General features: G+C 35.2%; 1 protein-coding gene across 8 annotated transcripts in view; it reads right to left on the minus strand.

The window, feature by feature from the left end:
- The window catches only part of DCAF6 (DDB1 and CUL4 associated factor 6), a 90,694-nt gene that overhangs the window by 17,241 nt on the left and 54,382 nt on the right, over positions 1 to 19,071 (minus strand). For 3 of the 8 annotated variants that reach the window (XM_075515771.1, XM_075515816.1, XM_075515799.1), the window contains 6 exons: positions 17,419 to 17,478; positions 10,783 to 10,888; positions 6,924 to 7,039; positions 6,021 to 6,104; positions 5,524 to 5,845; positions 559 to 600 (listed from right to left, as the gene is read on the minus strand). In XM_075515771.1, the coding sequence (XP_075371886.1) occupies positions 559 to 600; positions 5,524 to 5,845; positions 6,021 to 6,104; positions 6,924 to 7,039; positions 10,783 to 10,888; positions 17,419 to 17,478 (730 nt within the window). The remainder of the gene's footprint in view (positions 1 to 558; positions 601 to 5,523; positions 5,846 to 6,020; positions 6,105 to 6,923; positions 7,040 to 10,782; positions 10,889 to 17,418; positions 17,479 to 19,071) is intronic. The other 5 variants (XM_075515789.1, XM_075515823.1, XM_075515807.1 and 2 more) reach the window with 2 other exon arrangements.

A 19,071-nucleotide genomic window follows, 5' to 3' on the forward strand; every position in this document is an offset into this window, starting at 1 on the left:
AATGCGGAATATGAGATCAAGTGACTTTTTCATTTAACTTCATTAAAAGAAATATTCTATAAGATTTAGCATGTATCTTGCTAAATATGTATTATCAAATATAGCTTTAATAATTATGCTCAGTTCCATAACCTTGTTCAGGCAAAAAATACAAACAGTCTTTGATACATGTATTCTTATATTTTTGTCCAGAACTGGGTGTTCTCTATTACCAGACAAAGCAAGTCAGCAGTGGCACATGCAAATATAACACGTTCCTCAGCAGCTGAATAAAAAAAGGTATTTGCTTTTCACAAACTACACGCTTTTCAAATTGCATTAATTTCTATGGCACACAATAAAAAGGTTAATAGGTTGTTAAATGTATACACTGCCATTTCTTTTCAATTTCCATGCAATACATGCAGCTAAATATAACTCAAGCAATATGCTCTGTAATTCATAGCATTTAAAATATAGCAATTCTTAAAATGCCCGTTAGATATGAAAAACAAGAACCTGATAAATCCATTATATGGCAATAAAAAGGAGGAGGGGAGGAAGAAAATAATTAATTACCTCATTATTCTATCACCTATCGCTGTTCCTCTGATATTATATCTAGTAAAGGGAACAACAACTGAAGTCATTCAAAAATGCCGGGTATCATGTTTTTAAAAGGTTAGCATCTATTACAAAATGTGCTCTACGTATTCCAACTGAGAAGACTCCTTCTCCTCAATGTGTTAGTATATGAGACTACTTTGATTTCAGCAAAAATAGTATTCAGATTACATAACAGTACACAAAGTTGATCTTATAAAATGCAGTAATTCTTCACAGATCATAGCAGAAGTGGAAGCAGCTGCATAATCATTTCCATTTTACATTCATATTTGTTTGCATTTTTAACCTACTAGTTTAGCATTTTCCAGGCTTAGCCTCTGCTCATAGCTCAGCTTCTGTCAAAGTCCAAACAAAATTAATTCAGTCATTTAAGTAGGAAAGCAGCCCTCAAAGAGTTGTTTTGACTAATTTGTGAAAATTAAGATCAATTCATCGAAAACTGCACTCTCTGTGCATGAAGAAGATACATTTTGCATAATTTTTTTTCTTCCCCACAGATTACAAAGTATGGTGCTAAGGCAAGCTGTATTATCTATCTCTGTTCCAACTAAATTTGCTGGACTTAGTAAGTTTTAAAGGAGATACGCTATGTGCATACTTTGAGACTTAAAAACCTGCGTATCTCCTCATATTTGTAAGAGAAGGGATCTTTTCCTGTGGATTCCCTAAAATGTCCAGAAGGTTATTTTCTCTGTTGAGTACCTAGCTAAACTGCTCTGCTGTACAAAACAGGTTTCATTTTTTTAATTTTAGAAATATTCTGTACAGTTCCTTATACATTTTGTTAAAAAGAGCATGTATTGACTAGCCCAATGACAATAAAAAATTTAAATAACTATGTAGCTTCTTTTAGTCACTGATCTTCACCATTTCTATAGTGGTGCTCAGTGGCTACAGAAATGCTACAGAAAAAAAGTCAGATGTCATATTCTCAATTATTTCTTTCAAAGAAATGTCCTTCTGTGTCAAAACTATTCCTAGCTGATTCCTAGTCAACATTCAGCTGAGTTAGCCAATTTATTAACCAAAGGATCGTGGTATTTCTACACATTTTGCTGCTACAATTTCAAGTCCTTTTCAAAATATTAAAGCGGGTGCAAACTTTGTGTTTCTGTATCTGTTGCATAGTCTTTCCTGACAGTTCAGTTTCAGGTTAGTTGGTAAGAAATTATCTATCCTCATTGTGTTTTGAGATTTATAAGCATCCATACAAAGAGATTATGTCCCTTGTATCTATTCTTAGATTATGGAAGAGAAAGACCCAATCCTCGGTTTGAAAACATTAAAAGTCGGATTTGTACCCAAACAAAATTCGAATAATGGAAGCTCTGTAAACATTAGATTTGCAAAATGGACAGCATTTTCTATTCATAAATCTGAAATCTACATCCATCTTACTAAAACTAAAGTGAGACCAGTGGAATTGATGCAGCAGGAAGTTCTCCATTTATTTATCTGCAGGTACTGTCAAAAGAGCTATCAAAAGGGTATTTCTGCCACTTCTTTTCCTTAAGAGGAAGTTTAAGATCATGATTTCAGAGTACAGAATCAGATACCCTTCTTTTCTCAGTGGAGAAAGTTCTACTATACAGTGGGAAAATGACTCTGAGACAGTTTCCTTTATTTTCATTTCCCCAACTGTGGAGTTTCTCCTCAAAATAAACAATACCTAGTTACTAGGTATATAAAAAACACAACCTAAAGAAACCTAAAATTGGTGGTAGATAAAACTAGTAATGCTATAAACTGGAAAGGGCTTATTAGTCAAACAGCTTTCAGCATTCTGTTTCAGAAGGCTACAGCCTCTTTTATTTTTTGTCCTAGAGAAAAATTAGAATTAAACATTTTTTTTGCCACTGCATAAAATAGGTTCTCAAAAGGTAGATTATTGCGAGCTAGCCTTATAACCTTCTCCAGAAAGGAAAAAACAACCCAAACAAAAAAGCCCCAAAGCAACTCCTCCCTAGATATTCTAGAGAGAGAAAAAATCTACTTTATTACTTCTATATTAATGCCATTAATTATCTTACAGGATGACACATTGGAAACTAAATTATTAGATAAACTTGAGAAAATGAGATTTAGTAAAGGAATTGTTAGGTAACACAATTTACTAAGTGAGAAAAGAGAAAACGTAAGCCTATAGGAAGCATACTGGTGGAGTTAAGCACCAGTCTTGCAGGCAATTTTGTTTAATATATTGCTAATAGTCTTTGAGCAAAATGTAGGAATGTACTCATGCAGTGCATTGAAGACATGAGGTTGGGTAACTTTATGAATATAGAGGGGACTGTAGAACCTTGAGAAAAAGAGGTGGGTAGAAATTCAGTAGTATAAAACTGACAGTCATACACTTCTGAGCTTCCTTCTGGTGAAAGATAAGAACACATTAATTAGAAATGACAAAGTAGGAAAGACTTCAGAACACTAACTGATCTTGTGTCTGACCACAAGCCACCACTATGAGATAGCCATAAGCAAAAGAGGGAAGGATATAACTATAGCTCACTTGTGTCTCAGAGAATCTTCTCCAGACCAAGAGTAATACTCGTATCATTAATCCTAGCAAAATCCAAACAGTGCAGTGTGCATAATTCTGGTCTACCATATTCAGAAAAGAAGTGGAACACTGAGGAGCACAGACAGGAACCAGCACGATGGCAGGAAACCCACAAATTTTTACTGCTAAGAGTGAGAAAAACTTGGCACTCAGTCTAGTGAGACAAAAGCTGAAAATGGACAGGATGAACATCATTCAAATGGTAAGCACTGGGCATGAAAAAATTGTTTCAATCAAAACAGTATGTTAGCACAAAACAAAATGACTAATTTTAGTCAATTTATACCCATTATAGCACCAGTGTTTTGAGGTAGCTTCCCACTAGTTAAGGGGCCAGGGGGATTTTATGTAAATTTGATCAGTTTATGAAAGGGATTATATGCTATAACAACTGTCATAGTAGTAGTAGAGAGGACTTCCAGTTCCTTTCACTCTATTTCATATGAGATATAAATACTAAGAGGGCTTATAGCTAGCCTTTAAGACCACCAGTGCCTGCTTTCTCTCTGGAAATCCAAATTCCTTTGAGCACACATAGGATGTCTTACTTTTCTTCAGTATCTCAGAGGGCATTTAGAAAATTCTGAAACCAGAAGAATAGGAGGGAACATAATGTAAACATATATCTGACTGCTCAAAAGTTAAACTAGAAGACTCCACTGCCTGCACACACACAAAAGCAGAACAAAATGAACTGGTCAGGCATTAAACCTGAGTAATGAAAGCCTGGAGGCAATCCTAAACCAGTATTGACTTCACAGCAACTTTTGTCAGACTTTATTTGGGGGAAGAATAAGGGAGCAGAGGGCTGCGTAAAGAATTTTAATTATATCATTAATTTAGTTGAATGATCTTTCCTATATGATAAATTTAAACTGCTACAGGAAGAAATCTCACTGCACACAAAGAAGGAAAAAAAGCATGTCAGATGAAGTGTAACTTCATTTAAGATGTCCCCACTAGTGGGAAACTGTAACAGCTATATCATACCTGGAAGTGCCATTCTTATTACAGTACTACAAAAACTGTTACATCATAGTGACAACATAAGGTGCATGAAGGGAAGCTAAGAATCCTGCTCCAAAACAAATAGGATTAAAATTGCAGGGCTTTTCACAGCTTGCTCTTCAATCACTAGATCGTAATGAACATTGGCTTTGCAGTGGAAACTATTTCCGCCATCGGATATTTATCTACGATTACTTAGTATTGCATGGAAAGTTAATGGATTAAGATGGAATCTGTATGTATTGGCTTTTTCATAAAAACTGTCATTTAGTGAGCAGAATTACTCGTGATGTGTAATAAGCAACCACTGAATGTTCTTTTTGTCACTATTGACAATGTGGTGGCTTATGACTTTTTTTTTTTTAACTGCAAATTATTCAAAACCTTTTCTATACACACTATTGAATTCTTTCTGATTTCCTAATGAATAGATATTGTAATGCTTCCTGCAAAGAATTTGCATTGCCAGCGTAAGGAATTAATAGCAAGATAATGCTGCCTTTAAACAGGATAGGAGTAAAGTTAAGGCATTTGACACTAGGTTACATAACATGTAAAACAAGTAAAAAAAGGTATTTTCTTAAGTCTAACAAAAGAGATGATGCTTAAATAATTATTATAGCTTTTTAAAAGTCCAAGAATTTAAGTTACCGAACAAAGGTATTAAACCAGCAATACCAAATTGGGGGCTAAGTTTACTGAATGATCAAACAAGTATGTACAGCTGTTTATATTTCACAAGAAAAAAATTACACAAAGCTTACTAAATGTGTCTTTTATTAACGACAACTAGTAATCCACTTTTTTTTTTACTGCCGTACATACTGATATTCAATAACCAACAAAAGGAAAAGGATTACAGAGTTTCTCCTTCAGAAAGAGGTAAGAATGAAAAATTGAACACATCATTTTTAATGTATGTACTACAGACAAACACAGCATTGCTGAACAACAACAGTTAAAAGCTCTTGCTTTGCCAAAGTAAGAACACCTAAAGTACAGTTGAAAGAAGATGTAGGTCCCTGTAAACAAATTTATGAACTTTCTATATGTATGACTACAGGGAGAATAATGAAAAGTGAACTGCAAATATTTAGCACTGGGGTATTCAGCAGGCAAGAAATAAGCACAAGCAGGTATTAGATCTGTAGGAGCTTGCCTGGCTAGGAGGGAAAATATAGCTATACATATCTTACACACAGACAAATTAGACTCGGCCATCAAACTCTTGGCTAGTTGTCAAAGAGCAACTTATTTTAATTAAGGATATGAGGCATGGGTTTCTAGGTCTTCCATTAAAAAAAAAAAGCATTTTGCCAAGCAATAGCAGAGATAAACATTCCCCTAACCTGTGTCCTGGTCCTCCTCGATACCTTGCCCCTGGGATCAGAACAGGATCATCATCACTATCATCAGTTTCTTGGAGAGCTGAGGTCCTGGTAGAGGACTCGTCTGGAGTTGCAAGCCCTGAGGATTCTGGGTGTGGCTGAGGTTCATCGTTTGCAGCAAGCGAGTTGGCAGTGGATTCAGTACTTTGACTTGAAACTTCTTGATTTGCGCTTTTTTCACAGGAGGCTTCTTCCTCTACATTTCCAGAGACAGCATCAACATTGGGGCCATTTTCTTCTGGTTGTATTCCAGAATGCTCAGGACCAGGTTTATCTGATGAAGCTAACAGAAAGTATTGGAGAAAATAAGTCACAGCATTAATGATTATAGCTTATTTTAGAAGACATTATAAATGGTCCCAGAAGTTAAATTAAGCATACTGAGTTTATATTGGAAATTTAGTTTTTCATTCTGTACTTCTTCATATAACTATACTTGAAAGAGTAGAGATACATACTTGCTTCTGTCATCTCTACAGTTTCATCTGTAGTTTTCAGTTCTTCAGCACTTGCATCTTCTTTGTGAGATTCATCAGGAACTCCTGAATTAAACAACTTTTAATATTAAATCACATTATTTCATTTAGATGCACATCTATAATGTAAGCAAATCTAAATGATACTAGCACTCCTAGATCAAACCAATCAAAGCAATCCCCTCCAAAGTCCACATGTCACTTTACTGAAATTTCAGATACTAATCACATGAAAAGTCAGTATATATAAACCTATCTAGTTGCCCAGGTCAATACATTAACAAAGAAAAAAGTATTACTTTCTTGTTCCTTAATATACTTAGTATCCTATGCTATGAGAACTTTAGCTACAAAAATAGCATTAATACTCGAGACAGATGATCACTTACTGAAAGCTATTATTTCTGAAGACAGAAATTAAGTTATCCCTCCATTAAAAGGGATTTTAAAAAAAAAAAACAAAACATTTCTCTGGAACCAGTCATTTGACTTGACTGCCCCTTTGGCAATGAATTGAGCAAGACAACCACATGTAACAAAATACAGTGAAAGCCTGAAAGAAACGTAACAAAATACCTAGCACTCATTTATGACTGCAAAGTGCAGTTGTTCTATTTTTTGATAAAAATTGGGGCAGAATATGTCCCTAAGAAAAAAGAATAAGGGTTTTAGAACTAAAGATAGGATAAGTTATGTTTGTTTATATTTATTTGCAACTATCTCAGGTTGGTATCTTTTTCTTTCCTAAAAAAATTAATGTTCTATTATGGCTGTATTCTGCCTTCATATGCATGTGTATGAGACTCCCATTGTGTTAAATGTAGTCATAAACATATGAGAGCGGAATTTTTACCATAACATTATAGAAATAAGGCTGTATCTTACTTGTTTTTTCATCTTTAGACCCTGACTCTTCTGAGGCTTTTGTTTTTACAGAGTCTTCTTGGGCTTCAGTTTTGCAGTGACTTCCACTCCCTCTAGAGCTTGAATTTGTGCTGCTCCTGGCAACATAACATGTAAAAAAAAAAAATTTTAGAAATAACGTAAATAGATAAGATCATTGCAATAGCACAGCCTGACCATCATCATCTTTCTCACTGCAATCTCACAATTCAATAGCTCCTGCCAGCAGCTACAACTAACAACCTTCACAGCAATTTCAAAATTCCCTTTTATTATGTCCATCGCCACTCATCCCACACTATTCCTCTGCATCACAGAACCCTGCTCTCTCCTTCCTATCTTTTTTTTTTTAATCTTTAAAGGATTTCTTCATTGCTTTTCAAAATATTGTGAGAACTCAAAAGGATTTGCTCTCTTTCACTATTTACACATTTTTTACATGTATAAATGATCAGAGATCTTATTAAAGGTATTACAAGCTGTCAGCTGAGCACTAATACATAATCTTATCCCATCCAATTAAAAGACTGATTCAGATAAAATTCTCGAGGTTCTTCACCATTAACTATCATTCCTCTACCTTTTGAGGCATGGACTTCTGATGTCGGCTTTCAGTCCTCAAAATTTTGTTATTTCTCAAGATTTACTATAAGCTGGTACTTGAGATTTACTCCCCATTCATGTTTAGATAATTATTGTGGAACACCAATTCCTGTTTACAATAAGGAAAATTATTCCTCAGGAAATATGTAACACTGCTGTTCTGAATGTCATCAAAACTAATGTTTTTAGACTCTAGAAAAGACGTTATTTTAGGAAATGCAAAGCCTTGTTCCTGACCTCTCCCATTCTCTCCTCTCCCACATCTGTGTTGTGGTCTCAAAATTAGGCAAATTGCTGGACAAAAGCAGAAACAAAGATGAGTTATGAGAATTATAAGCATGATTCTCAAGAATTTATACTGAATTGTTACAAGTATCTTCTTACCTGTGTATGTTATCACTAACCTATTTTATATGCTACATTGCTAGAAGCAGCACAAATCATGCTTAGTCTAGATTCTTGAGAATCTAGTCTAGACTTCAGTACTTTTATTTTTTACAGTAAATATGAGAGCTTTTACTCATCTTGATGAGCAATAGTCTGTTTCATTGCTATACTGGATTTGGAGTATGTAGAAAATTTTTGTTAGCCCTTACAGTGTTGCTTCTAAATCAAGAATTTTCAGCATTGTTTCTGAATGGACGGATAAGAAGGGTACTGCTAGGCACCAAGTTGAGGATTTTTGTTATTTCATGCCTCATACGATATAATCACTTTTATGAACTTATTCACAGTCTAAGCCCTAAGGGGTTTTTTTGACTCTTAGGAATCTACTTTCTAGCTCAACGCTCAATGCTAATTTACATTCATGTATTACTCTGCTTTAATTTTTACCTCAATGTTATTTTTCACACCAGCAGTTACATGAAGAGGATGTTTTTGAGAGAGCAAAATAACACTCTGTGCTTTCATTACATTAAGCCCTACTATCTACTTCCATAGTAGGTTTTCTGTTTCCCCAGTTCTCCGCATAACCCTTCTTTGAACCTCTGTCAATTTGCATCAGTTTTCTCGAAAGCATGACGAAGATTGCACACAGCATTCTAAGTCACAAAGCAAAGCAGAGTTGAGCAGCAGCACCAGTAATTCTCATCCTTGGCTGAAGTCTCCCAGCTGGTGACATCTAGGATCATACTTGCCTTTCTAGTAGCTGCATTATATTGAGAATGAAGTGACTGGTAGGTCCATGTCTTCCTCCATTTCATTTTCACAACACTCCCAACTTCCAGATTAGGTTTTTGTTATTTGTCCTCAACGACATCATTTTGTTATATGGAATTGCATCCTACTTCTATTATTCCAGTCTTTGGCACAATGTTTTTAGGTAGCCTCTGAAGTGACCATTGACAATGCCTTGCAACTCTGTCCTGCTAAGAAATGCTTCTTCCTCTCACTACTCACATGACGCTACCCACCTACAACAGCTCCATTAAGTTAGCTTACCACCATGTTCTGTTTCTTTATTGATCTATCGCACCTTGAACCGAAGTTCAACATGCGACAAAGCATCAAATACTTTCTGGAAATCCAGACAGTTTCTCTCCATTACACCATGTATGTTTCTAGAACCAATTATTCTGTCAAATAAAAGGTATTCACATTCACATAAAATGCACATTCTAGTTCCCATAATTTTGGTTTATTTCCCATGTACTGCTTGTTTTAATATGCCTTTCTATCAGAACCTTCCTAAAGCCTTGCATATTGCTACCATTAATCTTAAAAGATCATGATGTTTAGTCCTTCATTCTCCTTTGGTATTATATTTGATGTTTTTAATTCACATGGTGCTAACCCTTGGCCCAAGAGATTTGTTAGAATATTTGCTATTAGACAGAATATATACGCGAAGTTAAGTAGTTTTCACTTAGTCGTTACTTCCCCAATTACAGATTTTTGTAACGAGTAATTTTTCTGTCCCTCATCTCTCCATTCCCTGTACACTCTACTTTTTCTTAATATTGTTTTTGAGGTAGTTGTTCATTCAAATTTTCCGTCTTCAGAATCACTTATATCATTAACTCTTTGAAGTGTAAAATGCATTTTTCAAATTTTGTTTTAAAATAAACACAGAAACAAAGTGTTAATGATGTTTAATAATTTGTTTTCTGTGATACAGTGGTAGTAATATTTTATTATTACATTAAAAAACCACTAGAATAAATGGACAAAACATTTGCTAATGCTCCGTTCCTCTTGTGAAATTTGCCTATCCTAAAACATTAAACAAAACTGACTACCAAGCTAAACGCAGTATTAGTTAAAAAATTTACAGCAAAACTAATTCTTTCAAAGCTTGCTGGATTGGGACTCTAAATAGAAATACAGTCTCATAAATTGGTTGAACTGTCACAGTATTTCAGATTCACATGGGCAAAGTCTTCATTCTTGTGAAAACACACAGATCGCTGTTTAAAGTTTCCAAACTGCTATGGACAAGGTCTATGGTTTATGTCTAAAAACACAGCACTTAAGAGTAGCTAAATGTGGTGAGGTTTTTTCCCCCCAGTAACGAATGCCAGCAAGCATTTCTACTTACTGTCTTTACAATAATTTTGAAAACATAAGCAAAGGAATAGAAGTAAGAGGAGATAAAATAAGGATTATGGTTGTTTTGGGACATCCTGAGGTGCTCTAGTGATAGACTTCAATACAAACCCAAGCAAGTCAGGCCAGTTAGTATGTGTTTATTATCTGAAAAGGATGCCATCACTGTAATATCTAAGCAGTCCACAAAGTTGATATCTTAACCATATGCATTCATTAATACTCCTCAAACACAGAAATACTAATTTCACTGTTTTACAACTCCGGAACTGTGCCACAGAAAAACTAATTTGCAGAATACCATACGAGAAGTCTGGTAAAGCGGAGAATTAAAAACTTAAGCACTAGCTCCTAGACCACCTTTCCATCACTGTACTACCCTGCTTTAGTAAGATAGTGAACACTAATATTATGCTAGGGTTTGATGAAGATAGCATGTTTGAAATTATGTTAGCATTAAAAAGATTCACAGTAAATATCACAAAAAACCTCTTGCATAAATTTCATGTTAAAGTATGACTGTCCTTTACATTCTGAATGCATTAAGGACTACAGCCATTTCAAATTGTCTATATACACCTAAAAATATACATATACCATATGGAAAAATAATTTATCTGTATCTATGCTAGATGAGTGTTAGTGATATGTGCTGATCAATAACCAGTCAAAACCAAAATTAACTTCTTACCACTCATCAGTGAAGTCCAGTTTTATCGTGCTTGTAGTCGTTCCTTCTGTACTGTAGTGCAAACTTAAAACTGGTTCACCTGTTCCCGTTCGTGGCTTATCACTCTCTATAAATATGGGGTTGATAAAGTTAGGATGGGCATCAGTAATATACATAAAGCTGTTATAATTCTGAAGATTCATTTAATTATCCTAACAAAGGCCAAATGTGGTAGTAATATGTACCATGTCTATTTAAGATCTCTTACAGCCCAAGCAAAAAGTTAAGAAGTTTCAGAGTAAACACGCCAAATTTGCAATGCTTTAAAAATGGCCTAAAATTATTTGTATTTATGAAAGCAAACAAAGAAGATGCTGTCCTTCAACATGCAGGTAAATAAAATTGCAGATAGGTATGTGTACACACAATATTATCCTTTATGAGCAGATCCCTTTTCTATCAAGTATATTAATAAGAAGAATAGAAAATGTTTTTGGAAGTGGTGTTCAGTCTTTTTTGCCTCAGTAAATACACATGAAAAAATGAGGATGAGATCTACAATCAGTGGTCTAGAAAAATCACCATCCCCTTTACTTTTTTTTTCTACTTAGAACCCAGTCAACTACCAATATCCTTAGACATACTGTAAATTGCCAGCTAGTTGTCATAAAAATACTGTAAATTCATGTTCTGAGAGCTTTGGGTTTAAAAACCTTTCATATTATAACGATGTAAGCAGAAGGGGAGTACTTGCAAAACTAACTGTTCACGATGTCCAAAAGCAACAGAAGTGAATCAAATTGAAAACCACTGCAAGTCTGCCAAACATCTGCTGCACATATAGTTTCAAGGATGTTCAGTGGGCTCCTTCAAAACAGAATCGCTCAATGACATCCACCCACCCACCACCCTTGAGCAAAATTCATGGTCACAATGTATCTATATGCATGGCACAATTGCCATTAATACTGAAGTTGGCCTTGGGCGATACTAAAAAGTTAATGGAAAGTACCATCCGATTAAGCCTCACTACAGAGGTGCCATTCTCTCAGAACTCAGATGGGAGAGTTTACTTAGTATTAGGCACCACTCAAATGACCGCTGAGTAGCCTATGTAGCCTTGCTTTTCATGAATGCTGAGCTTTTTATCTCAGGGCTGTTTGGAAAAACCATGCCATATTTTCTTTGGTTTAGAGAGACCAGAAATTTGACTATAAGTATACTTGCACTATTGGCAGCAGACTAACACTTATAATAAAGTAAAACCTTCGGATCATCTTTGGGTAAACATCAATTAAAAGCTAATGTTTGATTCAAGCACAAACCTACAAATTCCCCCACTAAAAAGGCTATTATTAAAACAGTAATGGCTACAGTACTGCCACAGAGTATTTATTTAAAAAAATACAATTAAAGTTATAGGAACTACAAAATAGCACATAAGAATTTAACCTAACAATCAATGCTCATATTTTTAAACTGCTGACAGGCAGAAGCTCACTCACGGGATCAGAGCAGTGATCAGCTGCTCCAAAGAACTTTAAATATGTATTTCTACATATTCTGAAGAGAAATTTAAAAAAAACACAAACAAAGCAAAACACAAAAACCCTGTAAGAAAAATTAAAATATTTTTATGTGAAACAGAATTAACCAATTACAACCATGATCTTAATCATACATAAGGCATAGGCCTCATTCTATGCAAAGAAAAGCTCATAGCCTCTCTAAAATAAAGGTTCCAGTTACACTTTTGTTAGAGTGGAGCAAGGATAAAATTGATCAAAAGCAAGGTTTCCAGTTCCTGAAATAAACTGAGCAAGAAAAGAAACAAATGTAAGAAAATATTTTATAGTGGCGTATATAGATATTTTGAACAAAAATGACATGTTCTTTCTTAACTAAAGAGGTGCTTTCTCTATTTTTTGGCAACCTATCAGCAAGCATCTCTTAGTATAAAAGTCTGTTCAAACTTTGAGCATCCCTTCCTAAGCAAGTACAAATACTGATTGCTCCAACATACTGCACAAGTCATCAGGAACTGGACACTGAAAGAGTAGAAAATGACACAGTTGGAGAATTCTTTACCTTCCTTGTAATAGGTACAGACAAGACATATCTTTGAACTGGGAACCCAGATAGGTAAAGAAAGACAACTTACTGCCTTGAATAGTCCAAGACAGCCACCAAACAATGACTATACTGTAACTTGATACTAGTATGCAACATTTGCTTCAGCACAAAACTAGTTAATATTACTGACCAACATCAAAAAATTTAACCAAGATGCATGAAGGCTGTCTTCTGACTACGCTTACTGTGGAAGCAATGGTCATATTTATTCACACTCAAACAGTTGGAAGAATTGCTATAGACTTATCCAAAGAGGGCACTGACTAACTGAGAAATTATTTTTACAAATTTCTGGAGACAGATAGCTGTTAAACCATATTGTGTAATAGCTTTTTCTTACATCTACAATAACATGAGCTACAATTTGGATTGGGTCAGTTTCTTCTTTAAACTAGCTTTAGGGCATGAAATCGACACTAATAAGGACAAGAATCTTTTTAAAAGACAGATGAGACAAGAATCCAATAATAAACTGCACAGAATTAGTTCTGTAGTTCACTATTTTATATTAAAGTTACACTGCTAATGAAAGCTGAATAGGAGTCTCTGTGAAGAAAGCTAATAAGCTTTGCCTAGTACATAATTGAACATTCTTTTAGAGGAGCCACATAAAATCCAGAAGTCGTGAACTCTTTGTTTTCAAGAAGAACAATGTGATTGCCAAAGACTGACCAGACCAGAATGAAGCACTGTTCTCTTTCACTACTAGGCTCATCCCATCAGGCCTGATCTTTTTCACATTGATAAAAAAAATGAAGGCAAGAAGAAGAAAAGTTGTACAGCTTCTGTGACTTAGGGGAGAGCTATTGCCAATACTATTAACCTGATTGCAAGCTCTAGTAGGGTAATAATTGCTCCAAGAGAAAGTTGTAGCTTGTCAACACCTTAACTAAACTCTATTCCAATTTCCTCAAAAATACCTTGAAACTTTACTTAGATTTTACAGTCAAACATATTATACTTTAAAGATACTATCAACAACTTACAGTCTTATTTCATAAGCAACCCTGTCCTAGAACAGACACTCCCATGAAATGGTCCATTCTCCAGGTGCCTACAGGAGGAAGGTACTTTTAAACTACCACCCTGAAAACTGAAGACAAAATTTCATTCATAACCTTATTTTTAAAAAAACCAAACCCCACAACTGAAAGTAATACCTTTCATGCACACTTTTTTCCTTAGAAAATGAACCTGTGCAAGTGTAACTTCACAAAGATTGGGGTTCTTAACTATGAAGTGGTAAATGCATAAAGACAGGTTTACAGATTGCATTACCTAGTTGAACTAACATTGTAAGGAACTTCAAGCTAGTTTCCCACATCTCAAATGCTGCCCTATTCACTAGTCTACCGGCAACCCCACGAGAAGAGGATAGTTTTTCACTTTTCATGAAAAACTTCCAAAATAATTCCTATCCAGCAGTAATCATGATCTCCTCATAAGAAAATCAGCTTTGTACATTCTGAAGAAAGGGTTATATTGTAGGTGAAAACCAAAGAGAGTTACTTCTGAATGGAGAAAAATTGATCCAAAGAGGAGAAAATAAGTGGTGTATTTCAGAAAATAGGAATTCCATGGGAAGGCTTAACACATGAAAATTCATCAGGAGCAGCTGAACTTGGAGGGAAGGGTGGAGATTCCTTTATCTAGTGAGGAATACTGACTGAACAATGTTACACTGATACCAGTCAGTATAAGGCACAACGACGTCTAAGGGAAGACCGAAAATCAAATAATTCTTTGGACCAGCCTAATCTATAGCCCAAGGCATACAACAATTTCTTTGTCTAGATGATTCCTATACTAATTAGATGTAGTACTGCACTTTACTGAAGGAGGCAGTACAGACCACACTACGCCTTACAACGAAGCACAGGTCTGAAATTCTTGAGCTTGTACCTGCAGAGCTCACTATAGATCTGGAAAGCTCTATATGCATACCAACGCTGAACCAGTTTGTCTGACTGGGAGGCAGAGCTAATTAGCTGGGACACAACACATGCCAATACAGTTTCAAGGACTTACAGTACTGTTTATGAGGAACTAACTCTGCCACAGCTGACATACCAGCTTGTTCTGAGCCAGCTCAAGTATCTATAACGTGGCACTGAACAGTCTGGTATGGACATCACCATAAGGGATTACTAAACCCTTGCACTACCTTGCAAATATCTAGAAATATCAGTAATCAGTATGGCTTCTGTGTATGTCGGAAGCACCATTAAGATGGTATGGGATGCATACACACATTTAGACTTCAAAGTTACCGAGCTAGTTCTCTGGCTTCAGGTTCCCTCTTTAATCATACCAATTCAGGCAGCACCTCACAGTCATAACACTGCCTTTACATGGCAACAAATCTAACAGCCACCCTCCATATTACCATCACAGTCAAAAAAAAAAAAAAAAAAAAAAATCCAGTGTAGATCACTAATCCATTTGAAACCATTTTGTACAGATGGGAATGACACATAGCTTCTGCTGGACTGTCAGAATGATGGCATTATAAATTTATATGTTTGTAATAAGTATCAAAAGATCTTTAAACCCAGAAACAGTCTTAAAACATAAATGCCAACAAAAGAGGCTGCTCCAACAGAAGACAGCTGATTCAGTACCAAATTAAGAAAAGATAGGAATAAGAAAGAAAAAGTATTTCCATATAAAAAGAACTGATATGACTTCCTTCATTAGCTACTTATACTTTTTTGAGATTTCTGTTCAAATATGAAGTGAAACTAATGCAGTTTAACTTCAAAAATCCAACTGGATCTCAGCAAATTATTCTTTCTGGTTATCATTTCGACAACAGATTTCCTAATAAATTACCTCCTTTTCCAAATTCCTAGTTTTCCAAACCAGAAGTAACATTCTGTGTCTCTTCAGGTGACCCTTACCATCAAAACAGAAAAACATTGCCTTAAAACAATCAGAGAACTGGTCTACCAATAAAGTCTGGATAAACAAATGTATTTCAGGGGTTTTTGCATATTAAAAAACCTGAAATGCTTTTACGAGAGGAAACGTGTTGACATTAGTTCAAGTAATTTCTTAACACAGGAAAAAATTATTAGAAAAATCTCGCAAGAGTCTGTTACAACTATGGGTCTATTACAACTACGCAATTAACAATAGTAATACACAAACTAGTTTTTAAGGCAACTGATCCTGCTTGAAGAGGAATCTGATGCAGATTTAGGAACTGATTTCTGGGACCAAAACTTCTGGTTTTATCTTTGTTGTCACATAGGCTTAATTCTCAACTTCACAGAACAATTTATCAGTGTTCCAAAATTTTTGCTGTTCTAAGAACTTCAGTAAACACACAGACTTTCTATGTTAATTCTAGTTTATTCTACTCTCATCAAATAATGCTTTATTCTGAGTTCATAACAGAGAGCATAACTTGGCCACTAATTATAAGCAAGTTTTCCAGCTAAGCCTGACTATTAGAGTGATCTAGACTACTGAACCATGAATAATTAGCAAGTTTACACATTGAGGTTTAAGGCTATTTCATCACAAAATGTAATTCCACAAAATGAATTTATTTTGTCAATATAAAACACAGCTTGATTTTTTCCCAATGTTCTGGCATCCTAAAATAAACCATAATCTCAGCAGTTGCCAAACAGGCTATTTTTCAGAAATATGACTTCAAAACAGAATTCTAGTTTAGAATGTGAAACAAGATGAAACAGCCAGCTCTTTTGTGGGATTTGAGCTATTAAATCTCTACAGAGGCTTTGATATGGAGTAAGCATAATGCAGAGTGTATGGAAATCTATTTTTAAATTACCATCTATCACTTATTAATTATTCAGGCATAAATATTCACTACAGATTACATTGGTTCAGCTGGAATACGGTCACCTATGGCCCACTTCACTGCTCACAATTTGAAGACCGATGAATAATGGGCATAGAGAAAGCTCACAAGCGTTCTTTCTACCACCAGCCCACAGGGCATCTACAGAGAAACACTAGTATTTGTTTAGCAGAAGGGGTGTAGGACAAGGGGTTACAGAAGTAAGAGGCACCTAAGTGCAGTAGGTGCTCTTGAGTTACTCAAACTGTGCAAGTATAACAAAGCTGCACGTCTCTCTTGCATAAGATAAATTAATTTGGCATTATTGATTAAAAGTTACTTCAGTTTTGATATTTGCACTTTGATCCAAGATGAACCATTCAGAAAAAGACTGTTTAAAAGAACTAATTTTACTTTGCATTTGAAAAAAATATTCTAAATGTCTGTAGAGTACATAAGACATTTATGGTACCTACATTGAACGCATTAAGAATTGAGCATAGTATGGCTTTTGAAAACAACAATTAACCTTACTCTTGTTACTCTTATTGAGAATTAAATAATTAATGAGTTTCCAGCAGATCTGCTTACAGAATTCTACTTTATGTAGATGAACAGCATTTTTAGACTGTTTGTCATCATGAAAGGCAATTTTAAAAGGAAGCATTGCAATCAACTATGGCTGGGTATAGCGCATTTCCTGTCACACGCACCCTGTTGCTCATCAAGTGACATGGATCCAAGCTGTTTGTTAACCACAGAAGAAGGAGAATCTGAAACAAAAATGAGATTTCAACTTAAAACATAAGCAGCAGAGAACTGCACAGCAATGTCACGATCATATGTTAGTTTAAAATAAAAAATAAAAAGCAGCAACATAAGGAAGCTTTGGGTTTGTTTTATGAGCAGCCAGCCATATTGCATTTTCTAGGCATGACAGAAGCAAAGCCACTTCTTTCAAATCATTATGTATTTCTTTAGGTAGTCATTGAACAGCCTGAAGCTTGCTGACATGTCGATATTAAAAATGCCTGTCCATTACTAAAGATTTTACTATGTTCTTCAAATTTCTAACATGTCAGGAAAAACACTGAAGAGTCATGACTCCTAAAGCCTTTGTTCCAACTACCAAATGACACTAGTATTTCAAACCATATGCTAAATGTAAATTTCGGAATATTTATACTTCAACATAAAATACTCAATGGCATACCAGTATCTTTAATATTTATACCTATGAGCATAAAATGTAAAAAATGAGACTGTTTACAGATGTAACAGCATATAGACTGTTTTTAAAACACTAAAGCACCAAAATACATCTCACTCATATGACAGTTCGATAGTTCTGCATTCCTAGATGCTATACCTCTGTGACATCTGATGACTGAGAACATATTTTCATGAGTTTATCACAGTACCACACCAGTCAATCTTATAAAAATCCTCATCTAATCACAGGAGGGGGGAAAAAAAAAAAAAAAATTCAAACACCCCAGCAGTTAAGTGTATTTTTTTCCACTGGACACTACCAGTTAATAACTATGACCCGCACTGCATTTATTGTGCAGACAAATGACAGATGCAACGTTCAGTATTTTCTGTGAGTCCATTTTCCTTGTCGCCTCTGAAGACAAGATAATACAGAAGTAAGATATGAAGATGAGCTGATGCACAGAAATTAGTGCAGTATTTCAAAGATATTGGCTAGGCTACCATATCTTGGTTCCATCTGTTAATCTTCTGTTATAAACAAATTCATGCTAAGCTAAAAGGATTTAATATCCTGTATTATAAACTGAGTGATAGTCTGCCAACATCACAGCATGCTAAAGGAATTTTAACATAAACTTAAATCCTATACAAGGAAAGCAATGAAATAATACACTCTCCTACAGGAAGCTCACTTCCAGGTTTGGGCCAGAATCACCAGTGTGACCTGTTTTGTAGTACAGCCATAAAACCTGCTAAATTGACAAAGCTGATTTAAATATAAATCTTCAAATGATACTTCATTCCCAGTTGTTGGTGCAAGAATCACAGTCTGTTCCTTCATTACACTGATACCTAGAGTAGGGGAAGGGAGAAGGAGTGAAGAACAGAGACCAGGAGAGTCTGAGGCAAGCTCAGTGTGTTTTGGAGGCTGGCTTGTTTTGGTAAATGGGCTTATACATTTTATTTCCGTAACCGGGGAACATAAAATTGGTCCTGTTTTGTCTTCACCTGTGTTCAGCCATGCCCATGCCTTGCACCAAACACACCTAAGCCAGACCACAGAATTTGTCATCTAGATTTAGATAGGACATAGCTCTTAAGAATGAGACTTGTATCATTAATATATTTCACTTTCCAAAACTGAAGTGTGC

This window comes from Mycteria americana, chromosome 1, assembly GCF_035582795.1.
Source record: "Mycteria americana isolate JAX WOST 10 ecotype Jacksonville Zoo and Gardens chromosome 1, USCA_MyAme_1.0, whole genome shotgun sequence".
NCBI lineage: Eukaryota > Metazoa > Chordata > Aves > Ciconiiformes > Ciconiidae > Mycteria > Mycteria americana.